Source organism: Blennius ocellaris, assembly GCF_963422515.1.
Source record: "Blennius ocellaris genome assembly, chromosome: 13".
Lineage (NCBI taxonomy): Eukaryota > Metazoa > Chordata > Actinopteri > Blenniiformes > Blenniidae > Blennius > Blennius ocellaris.
The window spans coordinates 8,266,169-8,284,249 of NC_137662.1; the positions used below are offsets into that span (position 1 = coordinate 8,266,169).

General features: G+C 40.4%; 1 protein-coding gene across 2 annotated transcripts; it reads left to right on the forward strand.

Moving 5' to 3' along the window:
- The first annotated feature begins 6,092 nt into the window (after positions 1-6,092).
- Positions 6,093-17,192, forward strand: slc17a5 (solute carrier family 17 member 5). 2 transcript variants are annotated; one of them, XM_080507911.1, is made up of 11 exons: positions 6,093-6,228; positions 7,846-8,042; positions 8,267-8,500; positions 8,845-8,932; positions 9,689-9,775; positions 11,201-11,319; positions 12,718-12,879; positions 12,990-13,122; positions 13,286-13,433; positions 14,042-14,132; positions 15,533-17,192. In XM_080507911.1, the coding sequence occupies exons 1-11, from the start codon at positions 6,105-6,107 to the stop codon at positions 15,668-15,670; spliced, it is 1,521 nt and encodes a 506-aa protein (XP_080364037.1). In that variant the 5' UTR covers positions 6,093-6,104; the 3' UTR covers positions 15,671-17,192. The 2 variants fall into 2 exon arrangements, with proteins under 2 accessions (XP_080364037.1, XP_080364038.1); XM_080507912.1 differs by lacking the exon at positions 8,267-8,500.
- Positions 17,193-18,081: the final 889 nt, after the last annotated feature.

The window sequence follows — 18,081 nt, forward strand, 5'->3', positions numbered from 1 at the left end:
GCGTCTTCTGGGTCTCAGTCTTCTTTCTTCAGAGACACACTCCTGCTGCTCTTCACGTGTTCGTTTTCTGTACGCGTAAAAAACAAAAGGTAATAACACACATTAAGAAAGATTTCAAATATAAATCAACATTGAATGAGATGTATGGTGTTACACCTGAACATGTGATACACACTCAACTAAAAGCTTATTTGGAGCTAAAACGGGACGTTAACTCACCGTGATTTGGAGGTTTTAATAGAAAGTGCCTCAGACTTTGGAGGAGGCAACTCTAGTCTTTTCCTGCACAATGAAAGATGCATACAAACACATTGAATTAGTGAAAAGTGAGTCAGGACAAATAAACTAAAGAGAAATGTTTGTTTTACTTACAGAACAACAACAGGCTGCATGTTGACGTTGATGGTCTTGGGTAGGGCAACACACTGGAGACAAAACAACAGGAATACATTCACAACCTGATCTGTCAACTCTTTTATACAATGAATGTGATTAAATGACCGCATGTTCAGAGACAATTGAGATCAACACACGGACACACAAAGACAAGCCAGCTTCTAAACAAGGAATAAATTGTATCTTAAACATGCAGGAGCAGAAACACTCACCTTCTTTCCCACATCTTTATCGATAGCTGCACTGTGTGAAGCATTTCGCAGCTTCTTTCTGTGTGGCTGGTCTTCCTCCTGCTGCTCTTTACGTGTTCGTTTTCTGCACGAACTAAAAAACAAAAGGTAATTACACACATTAAGGAAGATTTCAAATATAAGTCAACATTGAATATGGTGTATGGTGTTACACCTGAACATGTGATACACACTCAACTAAAAGCTTATTTAGAGCCAAAACGGGACGTTAACTCACCGTGATTTGGAGGTTTTAATAGAAAGTGCCTCAGACTTTGGAGGAGGCAAATCTAGTTTTTTCCTGCACAATGAAAGATGCATACAAACACATTGAATTAGTGAAAAGTGAGTCAGGACAAATGAACTAAAGAGAAATGCTTGTTTTACTTACAGAATAACAACAGGCTGCATGTTGACATTGATGGTCTTGGGTAGGGCAACACACTGGAGACAAAACAACAGGAATACATTCACAACCTGATCTGTCAACTCTTTTATACAATGAATGTGTGGAGATGACCACACGCTCAGAGACTCTTAAGATCAACACACGGACAAACACAGACAAGCCAGCTTCTAAATGAGGAATAAATCGTATCTTAAAGATGTAGGAGCAGAAACACTTTACCTTCTTTCCCACATCTTTACTGATAGCTGCACTGTGTGAAGCATTTCGCAGCTTCTTTCTGTGTGGCTGGTCTTCCTCCTGCTGCTCTTCACGTGTTCGTTTTCTGAATGCACACACAAAAAAAGGTAATTGCACACATTAAAGAAGATTTCAAATGTAAATCAACATTGAATAGGATGTATGGTGTTACACCTGAACATGTGATACACACTCAGGCCTTACTGAGACTACATAAACAGAGGTTTCCTAACTGGTGCAATGCATCAGTGCTTCAATTTAAGCTCTGATAAAGCTAAATGTAATGATATTCATGAAGTTAAAAAAAAAACAAAGCAAATAAAAGACACAGCTAAAAGCTTATTTAGAGCCAAAACTGGACATTAACTCACCGTGATTTGGAGGTTTTAATGGAAAGTGCCTCCGACTTTGGAGGAGGCAGCTCTCGTCTTTTCCTGCACAATGGAAGATGCATAAAAACACATTGAATTAGTGAAAAGTGAGTCAGGACAAATAAACTAAAGAGAAATGTTTGTTTTACTTACCGAACAACAACAGGCTGCTTGTTGACGTTGATGGTCTTGGGTAGGGCAACACACTGGAGACAAAACAACAGGAATACATTCACAACCTGATCTGTCAACTCTTTTATACAATGAATGTGATTAAATGACCGCATGTTCAGAGACACTTCATCATCACGAGAAAGAATGTCTCACCTGTCTGTGGCCAGAAGCCCACGTCTGGCTGGATGGCTCAGTTGGCTGGAGAACGGTGGGAGCAGCCATTTGTGGTGTTTGCCACTCAAACGTTTGGGGAGCTGCTCCCCCGTTTATCCCCTCATTCTGTCCTCCAGTCGGACCGTGGTCCCACTGAGGGAGTGTGGCAGCTGTCGCTGTTTCAAAGGTGCACTCCAAGAGGCTGAACCCATCCGCCTTAAGGACTTCTGCAATGTCCGCCCATAATTGCTCATGCTCATTGGTCATATAGGCCATTGTAGAGGATTGGGGCTCAGCAGTAGGTGTAATATCGGAATGGTCAAAGGAACTTTGAGAATGAAAAACAATGATATCTTCACCAAGGTCCGATCCAGAGATAGACAGACTGTTGAACAGAAGAATGACTTTCAGTCACCTTAAAGCCAAAAGTGCTTCAAGATTAATAACATCAACACTGGATCTTATATTTCTAAACATCAGAAAAGATTGGATTTATAGACTATGAAAAACAGAATCCCCTGAAAATATGGAGCAACATTAAAATGAAGTGATGGTTAAAATTGTGTAACGCTCCCTATGTAAACACTTACTTATTAGTGGCAACTGCTCTCTGTTTTCTCTTCAAACTGAAAGATCAATTTTCACGCGAAAGTCTCGACGATTGTCTCTGAAGTTGATACGAAGGTGTTCGCTCTGCAACTGAACGACTGAAGCCTTAGACTTTTAAAGAATGCACCAGTGTCAGACTGGGTCCTTGATGTCACAAAGGGATCAAAGGCAAACAGGCTTTAATCTGCCTTCCATCAATCCCCATCACAGATCACAGGCTCCCTGCTGTACACCACTGTGACATTCGCTTTCAACATCTCCATGTGTCAAAAACATACTCTTACTGTCAATTCAAACATTTGGTTAAATATACAACTTTGCATATTACTGTTGGAAAACCATTAGAAAATGAATTTTGCATAATAAGAGACGAACTGTATCAGATTGTTCAATGTACAAGAAATATTAAGCTGTGTTTTGCTGTGTGGCGCTATTCTCGTGCCTGTCTCTTTAAGGGTTTTTATGCGCGTTGTCACGGCCAGGTGCTCAGTGCATGCGCACTCCGGTCAGAGCTGTAATCTGCACTGTCGGAGGTATGTCGGAGTTTGAGGGCGCTCCTCTTTGTTAAAGTTTATAAGCTGATATTCATGTCTTCAAAGTTGTGTTGAATGTTGTGGGTGATTGTGACCAGTGCGAATATTGTATTCCTTCAGTTTAGTTAGGTTCTGTGTATTAAAAATGTACTTATACAGCAGTGGGAGGTGAAAAGCTAACCGCTATGTTAGCTTAGCAGTCGGCTTCCTCCATCAGTTTGAATGAGTGTTGAGTTTGCTTACAGAGGAAGAGGAGAGTTGCTGCTGAGGCACACCAGCTCATATTATATGTTTTTCATTGGAACAGGTACGAGAATAGCTGGTTGTTGTGTTATTTGTTTTGTTCTATAATGTGTTAGGCACAACATATATGTTTTCTGGACGCTTTCATTTATTTTGTCATTTCATATATTTGGAATTACTTTTCGGGCTTGTGTTATATTTGCGTTGATATCTATGTGTCTTAATTTACAATGATCATTGTGTTTTATAATTGTGTTTTTTTTGTAAGACATTAGTTATTTTTGTACATGTATAATTATAGCAGAGCTGTAATCTGCACTGTCGGAGAGGAAGAGGAGAGTTGCTGCTGAGGACACACCAGCTCATATTATATGTTTTTCATTGGAACAAAATAAAAGTGATCCAGAAGACAGGCCTGGTTCTGAGATCTCTTCATTAAACAAATCACAACGTAGAGAAGAAAAACCACACCGGTTACAGACACATTAGGCCTTTTATGACTGAATGCTGCAAAAATGTTTTACACACTATGATTATATATCACATTAAGTACTGTATCACCTCCTGGTCACTTGCTGCTGGCACTACAGTAAAAGCTATTGGATCTCTTATTAAAAAAAGCGATAAAAATCTATGACCGAAAACCAAACTCATTTCACCACTGCGGGATTTTAGAGAAGCATAATATTTTTAATTTCAATAACTTTGTTGATTTTAAAGAATCATGTCTTATATTTAAAGTTATAGACGGACTTGCTCCTGTTTGTAAATGTATTTTTTTATTTTATGTTTCCTGCATCTTGTGTTACCTGCCTTAAGACAACAGTTGGAAATTAGCTGTTTTGCTACAATCTGGCATAGTTACACTGTTTTACAGATGTTTTAAAAAGTGAAACAATCTAGAGGGAGAGATGACAGTCTTTCTTTACATCTGGTGCATCACTCCCAGGTATGGGGAGGCATGTTACTGTTGGAAAACCATTAGAAAATGAATTTAGCATAATATGGCCCCTTTAAAGAGACGAACTGTATCAGATTGTTCAATGTACAATAAATATTAAGCTGTGTTTTTTAAGAAATCGCTGAAACTCTTTGTCACATCACATTGAAATGCAAAATCAACATTCTTATGAACATCGTGCTTCGTACACACGTAATAAGGTTGTTGTTTTACTTTATGTTAAAGCGTTTGTGCGAGAAATCTCCACTGAAGGGGCAGTGCAATGCTTTCCCCCATTGCTGCCCCACTTCAGCCATTCACTTCTCAAAATAAATAAGAATGGAAACAATTCAGTACCATCCTATCATGACTTCTTATATTACTACAGTATGAGTCGCATTAACGTATTATTTTATCCTCTTTTTTGACACTTTATAGCGCAAATAAAACTCTACAACAGTGGATACACACTTTTTGGTGTTGCTTCTCATGAAAACACAGTGTAATTTTCCTCCTAAGAAATGACACTTCAGGTATCACTCAAGATGTTTCATCTTCCTTTTGTAATCTGAATTCAGCAGTTTCAGAAATGTCATGGTGGGTGACTGGTGGTGGTGGTTTACTCCTAACGTGGTAAGAAGTATGGACACTTTCCTCAAAATGTGAAGTTTTCAGAAGAGTTGACACGGAAACTTTATTCATAATGCATTGTCAACGGGTCAACAGTACGAACTGCATTGAGTGAACATTAACAATTCTAGATTAACAGTACAAGTACAACAGTACAAGGATAAAACCTGAAAATTCCAGAGGAACTTTTGACCTGTGCTGATTTCAGAAGGAAATGGCTTCAGGGATAAAGGACTGCTTGCACCTGTTGCCCTTTCTACAATGGATTGTGAGCCAGAAGCCAGAAGGCAAAAACTGGAGCTCAGCATGTTGGAAAGGATGGCATGTGCCTTCCCGATTATTTAGCGGTGGTACAGATTCGTTATTGTGCACTATTGAACTCCCACAGTCTTACTGCTTGCCTTTTTTAACCTGGTGCTGAAGTTACCAAACCAGCAGAGAAGAGAAAAGGTTAGCACAGGTTCAATATATGATCTATAAAATAAAATCATAATTCTTGTGAAATATATTCAACCTTTAAAATTAGGATAACAGCTTCTAGAGTTTCTTTAAAGTTAATATATTACTTGAATCCTTTATTCCAAAATATATAATTTGTGTTTTTGTATCAAAAAACAAAGACTATGATTTCTTAATCCACAATATTCTCATCCTTGAAAGATCTTACATATGCAAACACATGATGGTATTATTACAGGTTTTATGTGTTTCCCTTCTTCACTAAAGAACTTAAAAAAAATTAAGATAAACATGCAACAAAACTATTCAACTTGATTAACAATTATGATCTAAAAAGAAAGCCTGAGATTTATTTTGCTTTGTTTATATTTGGATTTTCCTATTTTTCTTTTTTCTGTGTTGATTGGATTTAATTTTCAGACTGTATTCCATAGAATTGTTCTATGGAACATATCTATCTATGGAGAATTTTTGTGTTCTTTTAAAAAAAATGAAATTAACAAAATCACTTTACAAACATTCTGTAATATAATCTTCAAAAAGGCATTCTTGCAACAAAAAAACACACACACAAAAAACAACACAAAAAAGGAAAACAAAAAATAAAGCTCTCCTGCTTCCGGCTTCCGGCTTCCGGTATCTCGGTCAGCTGACCGAGGCTCCACTGCAGGAAGTCGCTTCGCACCGTAAGCTGCTGAGGCAGACGGCGTCGTCCCCGTGATGGTGTATGAAGCGGTGAAGCGCTGCTCGACTGGAAACATGGAGCGGTCCGGCTCGGACACGGACGGAGACGGACAGGAGACACCGCTGCTTCACCGAGGACGGGAGGACAAAGTCCCGAGAGGTAAGAACCGCAGAGGGGCTGCAGCTTCGGGAGAAGCTGAGGTGGAAAACAAACACCCCTCAGTGTCAACTCAGCCTATTATTACTGGACAATATCATCATAGTGTAAAGAAAAGATTGCATTTATGTATATTTCCGTCTTAATGCTCTCCATGCCGATCCCTTAGAGTGTCCTATATTTTCACTTCATTGTTTTAAAATAAATATATTCCTGTTGGCCAAGGATCAGAAGTCTAAAAACAACAGTCATCAAACAGCCCCACCTCTGAAGGGCTGCTGATGGAAATTAATTAATAGAAATTAACAAAATAAAAGTGTTTTACATAATGCATGTGGGCCCTGTTGAAAAGCATTATACTGACCATAACATGCGCCTATTTCACACTTTTTGGCCTGAAAAGTTCTCTAAATGGTGTACAATTCTCCATGGATTTCTGCAAACCATGCATTTCACCGGTATAGCTCTGGTCTTCTACATAATGTCCTAAATATGACTTACTAAAAGTATGAGGCGTATATTTGCACTGATATTACATGATTACTGAAGTTATTAACGTGAAGTAAAATGCAGAATGCGCGAGTGCATTCAAACGCGACTCCGTCAAAGCAGAGCTGAAACCAGCTGTAAAATCATGTGTTCATATCACTGGAGTTAAGTGGTATTTTGCAGTGTCTGTCTTTGTTCATTCACACTATTTAGTTTACTTTGTCTTCAGACCGACTACATTCCTAATTTTGATCTGTTAAAACTCTTCAATGACCATTTTTTGCAGCTCACAGTTAGAATCATACAGTTAAAATAGTGTATTTCCTATATATACTTTACAGTTTGACTAAGAAATGTGTTTTTGTATTTGTAAATTGAGTCAGATGGTATGCTATGAATAAATATAGGATTTGTATTTTTACTTTATATTTGTATTCTTACAGTAATATGCCCCCACAGCCTGTATGAGAAGTCAAACAGATGGATCAGTGCTGATGTAGCTCAGATGGGATTATTGAGTTGATATACTGCAAGTTAATTGTCAACATCTAAAACTTTGAAAGTGCTTCTTTACTTTAATTAGTCCCTGTTGTCCGTAATTAGTTTGCAAACTATCGATTTGAGCAAGAGCATGACTTGTTAACTTCCAATGTGGATGATTGAGTAAATTATAGATGAGTTTTTTCTGTTTCAGCAAAACATAAATTCATTAATATCAGGAAAGAACCATAATTATATTGCATATGAGGGTAATGTAACTTTAGAGAAAATGTATAGAGAAGCTGTAACTATAATGCACTGCTGTTATAATCCAGTAAATGCATCCAAGCTTAGATATTTGCAAAGTGTTTGCACGTTATGTGTCTATGTCTCTTCAGACATTGCATTGACTGGCCACTACATGCCTACTTCAAACGTTTGTCCCCATGTGTATCAGCAAGCCATCAGGTGACAACCTCGCCAAACTGGAAGAACAGACACGTTTGCATCAATCACAGTTTTCTGCACTCTGGTTCCGATCATCACTTTAACTTTAACCCACGTGCTTTTCTTGCCACGAGGAGAAACGTTCCCCAGACTGTTCACACTGTATGGAAGCAGATAATAACCCTCCTCCTCCTCCGCCTGCAGCCCCAGCATGCTGCTCGTCGCGCTACGCCCTGGCACTGCTGTCCTGCTACGGCTGCTTCGTGGTTTACTCCCTGAGGGTGAACCTCAGCGTGGCCATGGTGGACATGCTGAACAGGACCCGCCAGGCCGGCGACAACCAGAGCAGCTCGGTGTGTCCCGCACATGCCGACCCGACCCGACCCACACACAACCATACGGTAAGAAACAACATTACTCTCTCATTTATTTTACTTCTCCTTATGACGTTTTCACCACTTCTACTTTATGATCATTGGGGGGTAGTTTTGTGGTCAGTCATTACGAACACTCATATGATGACTCTTCATACAGACAGTTGTAGATCATGCTCTTTGGTCTTGATTAAGTGCTTCTGAATAATTCTTCACTGAGTTCAAACCGTCACTCCAACTGTCTCGCTCAGGCCCACGTGTACGACTGGGACTCTGAGACTCAAGGATGGATCCTGGGCTCTTTCTTCTACGGCTACATCCTGACGCAGGTCCCGGGCGGCTACCTGGCGGGACGCTTCGGCCCCAAGTGGCTTTTGGGCTTTGGGACTCTGGGAACCGTCATTTTTACATTGCTCACGCCTGTAGCGGCAGACCTGGGCGCGAGCTACCTCATTGCTCTCAGAGTGCTGGAGGGGATCGGAGAGGTGGGATTTCTAAAGTCATCTTTAACGCGGCGGTAGCGCGGCGGTTAGCGCTGTCGCCTCACGAGATCTCGTGGCTTCACAAATGGCTCGGGCTTGTGAAATTGTAATCATGAAACCTCTCGAATATACAGGTAGCGAAAGTAAATAACTCCATAAGCTGTGTTATCTTTTATGATTAAGTGTGTTGTTTGCCTTCAGAAGAATTTCATTTGGTGGAAAGAGACAAAAAGGTCTCCTCTGATGGGAAAGGTTGCAGACCGCTGAGCTGGACGGTCAGTTTCTGAGTTGACTTCCGAGTCATTTTGTTCACTCCTCCACCTTTTGTTGCTCGCGTCTGTCTGCAGGGTGTGACCTTCCCCGCCATGTACACCATGTGGGCTGCCTGGGCCCCGCCGCTGGAGCGGAGCCGGCTGCTCACCATTACTTACATTGGTAAGACACTCTCACGCCACGACGGAATCATGTAACTGGAAAATCTAGTCCCAGAGCTTTAATAAAACAAACATTGAGAAAGTCGGCTGGTTTTTGAGTCACCGTATAAAACGATGACGGGTCGAAACCTGCTGCTCGTGGACTGCGATTGCAGGATGCTACCAAGACATCAGGAGGACAATCTTGTTTTAATTATCTGTATTGCAAGTATACACCGACTGTGGTTCTCCAGCACCTCGATTTCACAGCTGTGAAATGTGCTCCGATATACTGTCATGGACGTCGTCTGAAACGCTTCCTCTTCTTCACGCTGAAGGGAGTTCTTGGTAAACGCGGGCTCCATGTGTGAGGCTCTTTTCACACACGTGCACAGAAACAACCGGCAAGGTTCAAGGTTCAATGTGTTTTATTTGTCATTTCAACAGTAAAAGCCAGGTTTCACAGTGTAATGAAATTCTTACTTTGCTGTCTACCCTGGTGCCGACACACATAAATAAATAAGTATATACACAAGAAAATAGAATAAAATAAAATAAAATAACAGCAGTGCAAAATATTAGTCAGAAAGTGAGATGTGCAATTGTACAGATGAAATGTAAACATGTTCAGAAGCTGTTCAGAAGTCTAATGGCAACGGGGAAAAAAAGAGTTTTTGAGTCCATTTGTTTTTGCATTTCAAGCTTCTGTACCTCCGGCCTGAGGGCGGAAGCGTGAACAGACGGTAAATGCAGACGTTTGTGTTTCCTTTGATTGCAGGTGCCCAGCTGGGGACGGTGGTTTGTCTTCCTCTTTCCGGGGAGATCTGCTTCTATCTGGGCTGGCCCTACGTCTTCTACATATTTGGTAATTGATGCCGCAGGAGGGAAGAAAGCATCGGTTTTCTCGAGAAAAGTCTCGTTTGTCGCAAGTTTTGTTTTTGTTAGAAAAATTCTTTAAACACACACGATATGGAGACGCAGGGTACCGTCATGTCAGGCATCCCAAAATTGGTTGTTGAGATGAGAAGTTCATGGCGACTTCATGCATGAACAGTTGTATTGAAAATAATAACTCAAACCTGATTAAGGAGATCAAACTGAATGTTTTGGTTGAAATGATCTTACTACTTGGTAAGAGCCAACAGTCATGATATGAATATTTCTGACTCTCTGTAGTTTGATAATTAATTGAAAGGGGCGTGGTCAAAATAATAACAGTGGAGTTCATTTAGAGAAGTGATTCTTTCTGTGAAACAATCAGGTAAAAACGTTGATTTTAGAGGGGACAGTCTATTAATAAGTGCATTAAAAAAAAAAAAAAGCTGCTTGGCAAAAATGATCTCCAGTGCTTTAAACTGAAAAGAGAAGACTGTCATTCCAATAGACAAAGACAAATCGAGAATCGTTTTATGGACTGATGAAATTAAATGATTCTTTCTGGGTCCAAACACTGAATTCAAAGCGCTGTATGCCGAAGACAGTGAAGTATGGTGGTGGAAGCATCATGATGGGAGGATGTTTCTCTTCCTAAGGTATTCGGGCCTGTTTATCACGTCAGGGATCAAAGATCAGTTTGCATACATCAAAACATATGAAGGCTATTTATTCACACCTTCTTTGCATTTTGATTGTGAATATAATGTACAGTGTTCTCAACGCATCGATCTGAAACACTTCAGCCAACTGTGGCTTCATACGATCACTGAATCAGAGCAAATTCATTTTCTCAAAAACATCTTTGATCTCGCATAGTTTTTATTTCTGCTGAAGATGCAACGTTCGTTTCAATTTACTTTTCCTCAATGTCTCACAAAAAAAAAAAAAAAAATCAACTGAAAAAGGCATAAATAGGCACAAGACTCATCATTTTCAGTCATCCAGTCTACATTTATTGATTCGTACTTTACAATCTTGTGTGGCTGGAACAGCTCACAAGATTAAAAAAAGAAAGGCCACTAAACGCCACGCGAACGAAGCAATTGACTGTTGATCTGACCTCAGGTGGTCCTGTTATTAAGTAGTTTGCACTCGTCCCCCACAATGCCCCCTTTTTTTTATTTTTAGCTTCAGATGAGCTGTTGGTTGCGTCTGTTCCTTTGTTCCTCTTTCGTTCGCGAAGGCGACAATTCGGCAAGTCAAAGGAGAAAAAATGTGCTGAGAAATATACCCGCTGCAGAAGTTTGTTTGTTGCTCCGTATTTGATCTACTAATCACGAGGATTCAATGTCGAGGCAATCGTAACTCATCAGTGTCAGTTTCTGGTTAAAGGAGCGCTTGTTTGTTTGTCCAGGTGCCGTGGGCCTGTTCTGGTTCGTCCTGTGGTCTCTCTTCGTCTTCGACAGCCCAAACACTCACCCACGGATATCTGAGCAGGAGAGGCTCTACATCACCTCCTCCCTGAAGAACGAGGTGACGCTCACATCCTGATTTTTTAATATATATATATATATATATATATATATATATATATATATATATATATAGAAATAAAATATAAAGCCAAGAAAAGCAAATTTGAATTAATTTTCTTGATTTTAACCCCATTGAATCCACTCTGCTTGCAAAATAGCATTGTTTTAAACAAAATGTTCGATCATTTTTATCTTTCGAGTACATATTGGATTAACAGGATTGTATTATTCTGTATTGGAGTGGCACAATAATGAAAATAAGAGCTTTTATTGACGATATCGCAATGACCAAATGAGAGCAAAATAAATGGAATTAAATAGCCTCAACTCAGCGGGCGCTGGGTTTAAGTTTTTTGAATTATTGTAGATGGAAAGTGCTTATCTATTTATCTTTATAAAAAAGTATACAAGTTGCATCATTGCACTTTTTTCTCTTACTGCCTCAGAACCGCCTGTTGGTTTCTTGGCGTTATCTGATAAAAACAGTATATTATCTCAGTGTGTCGTCTCATCCGTCTTCCTCTGTGGTTTGGTCACAACACTCACGATGAATCTGCAGTTCACACTCAAGAGTTTTCGACACGTTAGACACGCTCAGTAATCTCTCCTCCGGGTCTGTTTGTACAGTCAATAGCAGCACTAAAGCCCCACCACGTGTGGAAACCTTTTGGTTTGGAGCCATTATTGTGGGAATATTCCTTTTTTTCTTCTTTTTTTTTTTTCCATTGTGTCATCAGATGATCACGGCTTTAGAAACCTGCTTACGATGCATCTGAGCGATTGAACCTTGAGACTACCAGTCCAATCACGCTGAGGAGAAAGACATATCGACTTTATTTGTTGTCAGCAAGAAACTAACATGAGAGAAAAACCAACCAAAGAGAAGTGGATGATAGACTGGCGTCAGCTGTAAACAACCACAGTCCTTTCCAGAGTCATTTAAATCCAATAATAATACCAGTATTGTTCTATAATGCGGCTTGTCAGATACTTTTATTTATTTGTTTGGGTGCTGTGTTTGTTTATCTACTGTGTCGACTGTCTTTTAACTAATGGGTTCAAATACCAGTGGGTTGATGCAGATTCTCATTTACTTTTGTAGGAAGCATTAGTAAGGTGAACTAATGATAACTGACCTGATTCAGTTATTTAGAAAAAAGGCAAAAATATAAAGTTACAGGAAAAGTCATGCTGTGAAAAGCCATCCTCCTGACCGTCCTTGGTAATAGCTGCCAATACCCTGAAGTTCTCTGGCGCCCCCCAGTGGAGACCTGCCACAATGTTCTTTCCCTTACATGTTAAAGGTTGCATTTGTGTGTTTAAAGTAAAACGGTAAAAACAGTAAAAAGGGACATTGTTCTGACCTCACGTCACCGCTCCCCTCCTCTTCCTCCAGCTCTCCCCGTCGGTGGACCACATCCCCTGGTGCTCCATCTTGTCGTCGGTGCCACTGTGGGCCATCGTCGTGGCTCACTTCTCCTACAACTGGAGCTTCTACACCCTCCTCACCCTGCTGCCCACCTACATGAAGGACATCCTGGGATTCAGCATACAGCAGGTGGGGCAGTAAAAGCTCACATTTGATCACACATCCAGACATGTGATCACTGAGCTCTGGATGCAGTACGTCCACATTGTGTGTAACGGGGCCTTCCTTGACCTCCACAGAATGGTATGCTGTCAGCCCTGCCCTACGTAGGCTGTGCCGTTTTGGCTTTGCTGAGCGGGCAAGTTGCCGATTACCTGCGAGAGACCTGCATGTACCGCACAGTCGTCGTCCGAAAGTGCTTCTCCCTCGTCGGTACCTGCAGCTTTTGATATCGGCTTTTCTGCACTTATGCTTAAATCTTCTCACGGAGCTTTTTAAATGAAGCTAACCTGCGTGAAAAGGGGTCCTTTATTAATAAAATTTGATTGAATGTCTTGTCCCGAGGAGGTTTTTCACTGTTGCCTTGTTTCTGCAGGTATGATTGGCCCGGCGGTGTTCCTGGTGGCGGCAGGTTATACAGGCTGTGATTACGTGTTGGCCATCACCTTCCTCACCATCTCGTCCTCCCTGGGCGGCGTGTCAGCGTCTGGCTTCAACATCAACCATCTCGACATCGCCCCTTCGTAAGAAATCATCTTTTCTACCACTGAGATACGCCTTTTTAGATACATTTTCATTGTGGCTGTACAAATGATGTCTTTATGACGGCACAATGGAATTCGCCCCTCATCCACAGCCACTTTGAATCTTGTTTTTTTTAGAAGAGTTTATCGAAGTCTAAATAAATAAATGAGGCACGTTTAACAAACAGGAGACGAAACTATACAGACACACTATTAAATCTTCCCACAATCTGGAGGTATTCTTGGATAAACCTTCGCTCTGTGGGGAAATGGGAATACCCTGGTTGCAGAATCTTTGAATGGAGGTTTATAGTCAAGAAACATCAGCACATAAATCTACTGAACTACAGATGTGTTTTTTTGTTGTTGTTTGAGAGAAACTGTATTTTTAACATGTGCAATATTTATATTGCAATAAACTTAACGGCAAGTAAAATTCTTAAATTTTTTCAATAGATGTGACAGTATCACACAAAGTAGAGCCATTTGCTGTTCTCTGGTAAACAGTGTAAACTACAGCTTTGTGTTCGAGGTAACTCCTTTCAATGGACACGCGTCCAGAGCGACGTTTAATCACGCAACGTTTCTCCATGTGTTTTCCCGCACAGGTACGCAGGCATTCTGCTGGGAATCACCAACACCTTTGCAACCATTCCTGGCATGGTGGGACCGGTCATAGCCAGATCCCTCACTCAAAATGTAAGAAGCACTTTCACATGGAAACAAAACTGAACTTTTTCATAATTCAAAGGCCAACATCGGCACTACATATGAATCATAACCGGGCCTTTGAATTATGCCATTAAAGCGTCAAATTGTAGACGTCAGTGAAGTGTCTGACATGCACAAAAGATGGCCTCACTACTTTGGCACGATGCTCCTTTTTCTATCGAATTGGTTACAGCTGATGCAGGATTGAAATGTCAATGTTTGTCCACCAGGGGGCGTGCACAGTCCTAAACAGTGACGCCCAGCCCTCACATGATGTATTTACCTTTTTTTCTTGTTTATTTAACTATAACGTCTCTGATTAGAACAAAAGCAGACAAAGCAGCTTGCTGTTAACTGCTTGTGATTATTTTCCTCTTTTCTCTTATTGGTGCTGAAAACTCAGAGGGATTTTGTTGTCATGACAGTTCTGAGAAGAGATTTGGTCCTCAGGGAACTGCCGCTCCGTTGAGGATGCTTTGTTTACAACTCACGCAAACAGTGTCATCACTCAGATCATATAGAGATGATTAAAAAAAGTCGCCTCGGGATGTTTTGTCTTTTTGTATTAATAGAACAAAGAAACTAAACTTTTATCCTACAATACATAGTTGTGTGTGGTTGAATGTACTCAAGAGCAACATTTAGGTTAATATTTATTGACGATATCTGAAACCAGACCGTGTATGTCCCATGAGGCTATTTTCATAATAAAGTGATGGTAGGAGAAAGGTCATTTAACCAGATTAAACCAGACATCAAGTGTAAATACTGGAGGGACATAGTGGCAGTGAAGGTGTTGCAGCACCCCCTGTCGGTAGAGGACATGCGTAACACCAGCTACTATCAAATACAACTCGTACAAGTCAGTTCATCCACCACAGTAATGCATGTTTCTTTTCATTGTAATTGGTAATATTTTAATCTGCAAGCCTTTAGCTCATGGTAAGGAGCATGGTAACACTTTGGAGGATTATTTGATTGTTGTTTCTCAATTGAAACCGTAAATTAGAAGTTTGTAAATGTTGTTCTTTCGTCATCAACAAACTAACTTTCAGAATAGTTTCTATCAGGTGAGGAACATTTAGAGGATTGAACCGACGTCTGTTACCAAGCGACCTCAGTCTATCGGTCATCATTTGTCTCGGCTCAGATTGGGCAAGAAATTAAAAACTGACACGTGAAGCGTCTTTACATATTTACCAGTTCTCCTGTGAACCGCAGCGGGCGGCGTCACGTCTTCTGCACATGCGGGTCACCTCAGGGCCTTTCAGGCTGCTCACACTGGAGTTTAATGGGAGTCGAATATGAAGGAGCTCTAATGTGGACAAACATAACAAAAAACTGTGGATCATTTTGAGTTATTGATGTCTGTGCCGACTTCCCTCCAGAACACCATCAAAGAATGGCAGACGGTCTTCTACATCGCTGCCGGCATCAACTTGTTCGGCTCGCTGTTCTACGCGGCGTTTGGTCGGGGGACGGTGCAGCCGTGGGCTGTGCAGATGTCTTATCCTCACGGAGACTGAGGGGGGGGAGGGGCCTGCTCATCTCGGGACCCTTGGATCATTCTCATGGCGCGGTAACAGTTACGATACCGTCAAGGACCGTCGTTACTGCGCGGTGGGAGTCTTCACTCGCTGGGATGAATAAGCAGACTGGAGCCGTAAATAATCACAATATTTCTTAAACACAGAATTTCTCTGGAGGCATGAAAATAACTGAGCAGAGCAGAAAAACACAGCAAGGGAACCAAATGAGACTAGGGGGGGGGCGCTAGTTCGTGTCGGCCAGTGGAGGTATTTACAGTTATTGATCTCAGGTGTTGTGTATACCTTGAAAAATAAGCTACAAAAGAAAGAGTTACTGCTTCTGCTCAGCTCACTTTTACTTAAACAGTTAACCTAAAATCTCCACAGTGACTCCTCCCAGGTTTAGTATTTTATATTTAAAAAAAGAAACGAACCAGAATTTCAATACAAGCAAACATTCAACTCAACTAAATACCCGTGTAGATATTTTAGCAGTAAATCTTAGGAAAACTCGCCACGCACAAACAGTCTGAAGAAAATGCCTTACAGGAAGTCTCCTTAAAATTGTTTTAAGCCTTTTTAATCACATACTTAGAAGCTGGAAGTGTGTATCACTTTTCCCGCAATGCACTCTTCGTACCTTACAGGGGTCCTCAAAGTATTGAAGGGTGAGCATTGGATTTTCTGAGTTAATTTTTTTAAATGCGATTATTGTTAGCATCTTATGCTAATGAGTGCATTTCATGTGCTAATTGGAGGCTTTTAACAGTGTCCAGTCTATCGCCATGTATGGTCTCTAATGTAATTTATTTACAGTCAATTCTGTAACGTTTTATCGATTATTTCTTTTAATTATGGGAAAAGGCATCAACCTGAGCCCCAGAATGTTCCTGCTGCTCTCCAGTGCCACACTATAAAGCATACAGGGTGGTTATTATCTGTAACACTAACACATGGAGGCTTCTGCTCATGTTGCCAGCGAACGGCGAGGGAAGGTTGAAAGAAGCCAGGGTTGATATTCAGATTTGCACTTCACGCGTCAGTTCTCAGGTATTTTAAAGGGATTAAACATGACTTTATCACTTTTTACAAGTTGAAAAATCTACAATGTTCAACATTTTCTCAACTTTTAAGAGTCAAACTCTGATCCAGTCTTGAATGATTTCGGACAGCATGGTTCTTAATGACTTGTGGAAATTTAATACCGACTCTTAGATTTTCATTTTATCATTGGCACACGTAGTATGCAACATGTCTGTTAACTTTAATGGATTAAAAGTTATATGGATGTAGCTTCTGCCAACACTTACCACAATCAGCTCATTTTACAGCCTAATGCACTTGTGCCTTATTTCATTAACTTGATTCAGAAATGTGGAGTGAATCCATACCAAATGAATTGCTGTTACTGATTTTTTTTCTTCTTTTTTTAATTTGAGTTTTTACACGATGTGGGATAAAGGGAATTTGTATTTGAATTAAGATTATCACTGCAAATGTTCAGCCTGGAAACATTCCAGAAAGCACCGTCATGTATTGTCAAAATGTAATGATAAACGATGATGTGCAAACGTCACAATGCGTTGGATTTTTATTTTTCACCACTGGCCACATCATAGCTGTGATCGTTGATATTCATTACTATTCTATGCTATATCTATCTGGTGTCACTTGCTGTATCATTGTCCAATTTTGTAAACATTTAATGGAATGTGTTCTCTTTTTTTAGTAGATAATAGAGGTCCTATTTCTCTAGATACATCTCTTCTACAATATCCATCCACTGTTCTTGTTTTGGGGCATTTGCATGGTGATTGATTTCAACAATTTATTTTAGCAAGCACATGGCATGATTATGTTTTTAATTTTCAGGTACATTACAGGAAAGGTGTTTGGATTTACATGTCTACTAGTTTCTATATTGATATGAAATTGTGTCATCTTTGTACAAGGTTTTTATTTTTTTTTGCGACTACTTTCAAAATCTTACTGGCTTTTGACGTATGATACTTGTCAGACAGACGCACGGGGGAAAGAAGTGAAGCGCATCCATCGGGGTTATTTTAATCAGACTAAGGAGCGTCTGGAACGGAGGGATCCACCTGCTGTGCGCAACGACTGCTGTTCACACTCCGAACTTTCAACATTCAATCACAAAAGAATCCCAATCATGACGCTCGAAAAGGAGTTTATGTTGCGTGACTTTAGAAGCATGGTCGTAATGTTTACGTGACCAAGATAAACTAATGTTCCAAGGTCCAACTTACCCTCCTGCTTCAATTCTCGGACTGTGACTAAGATAACCCAAAAGCCAAACTTTGTTTGGAGATTAACTGTTATACAACCAGTTTCAGCATCGTAGCTGTGTCCTTTGTGAAACAATTTGACGGTAACTTCTCCCGGACGCT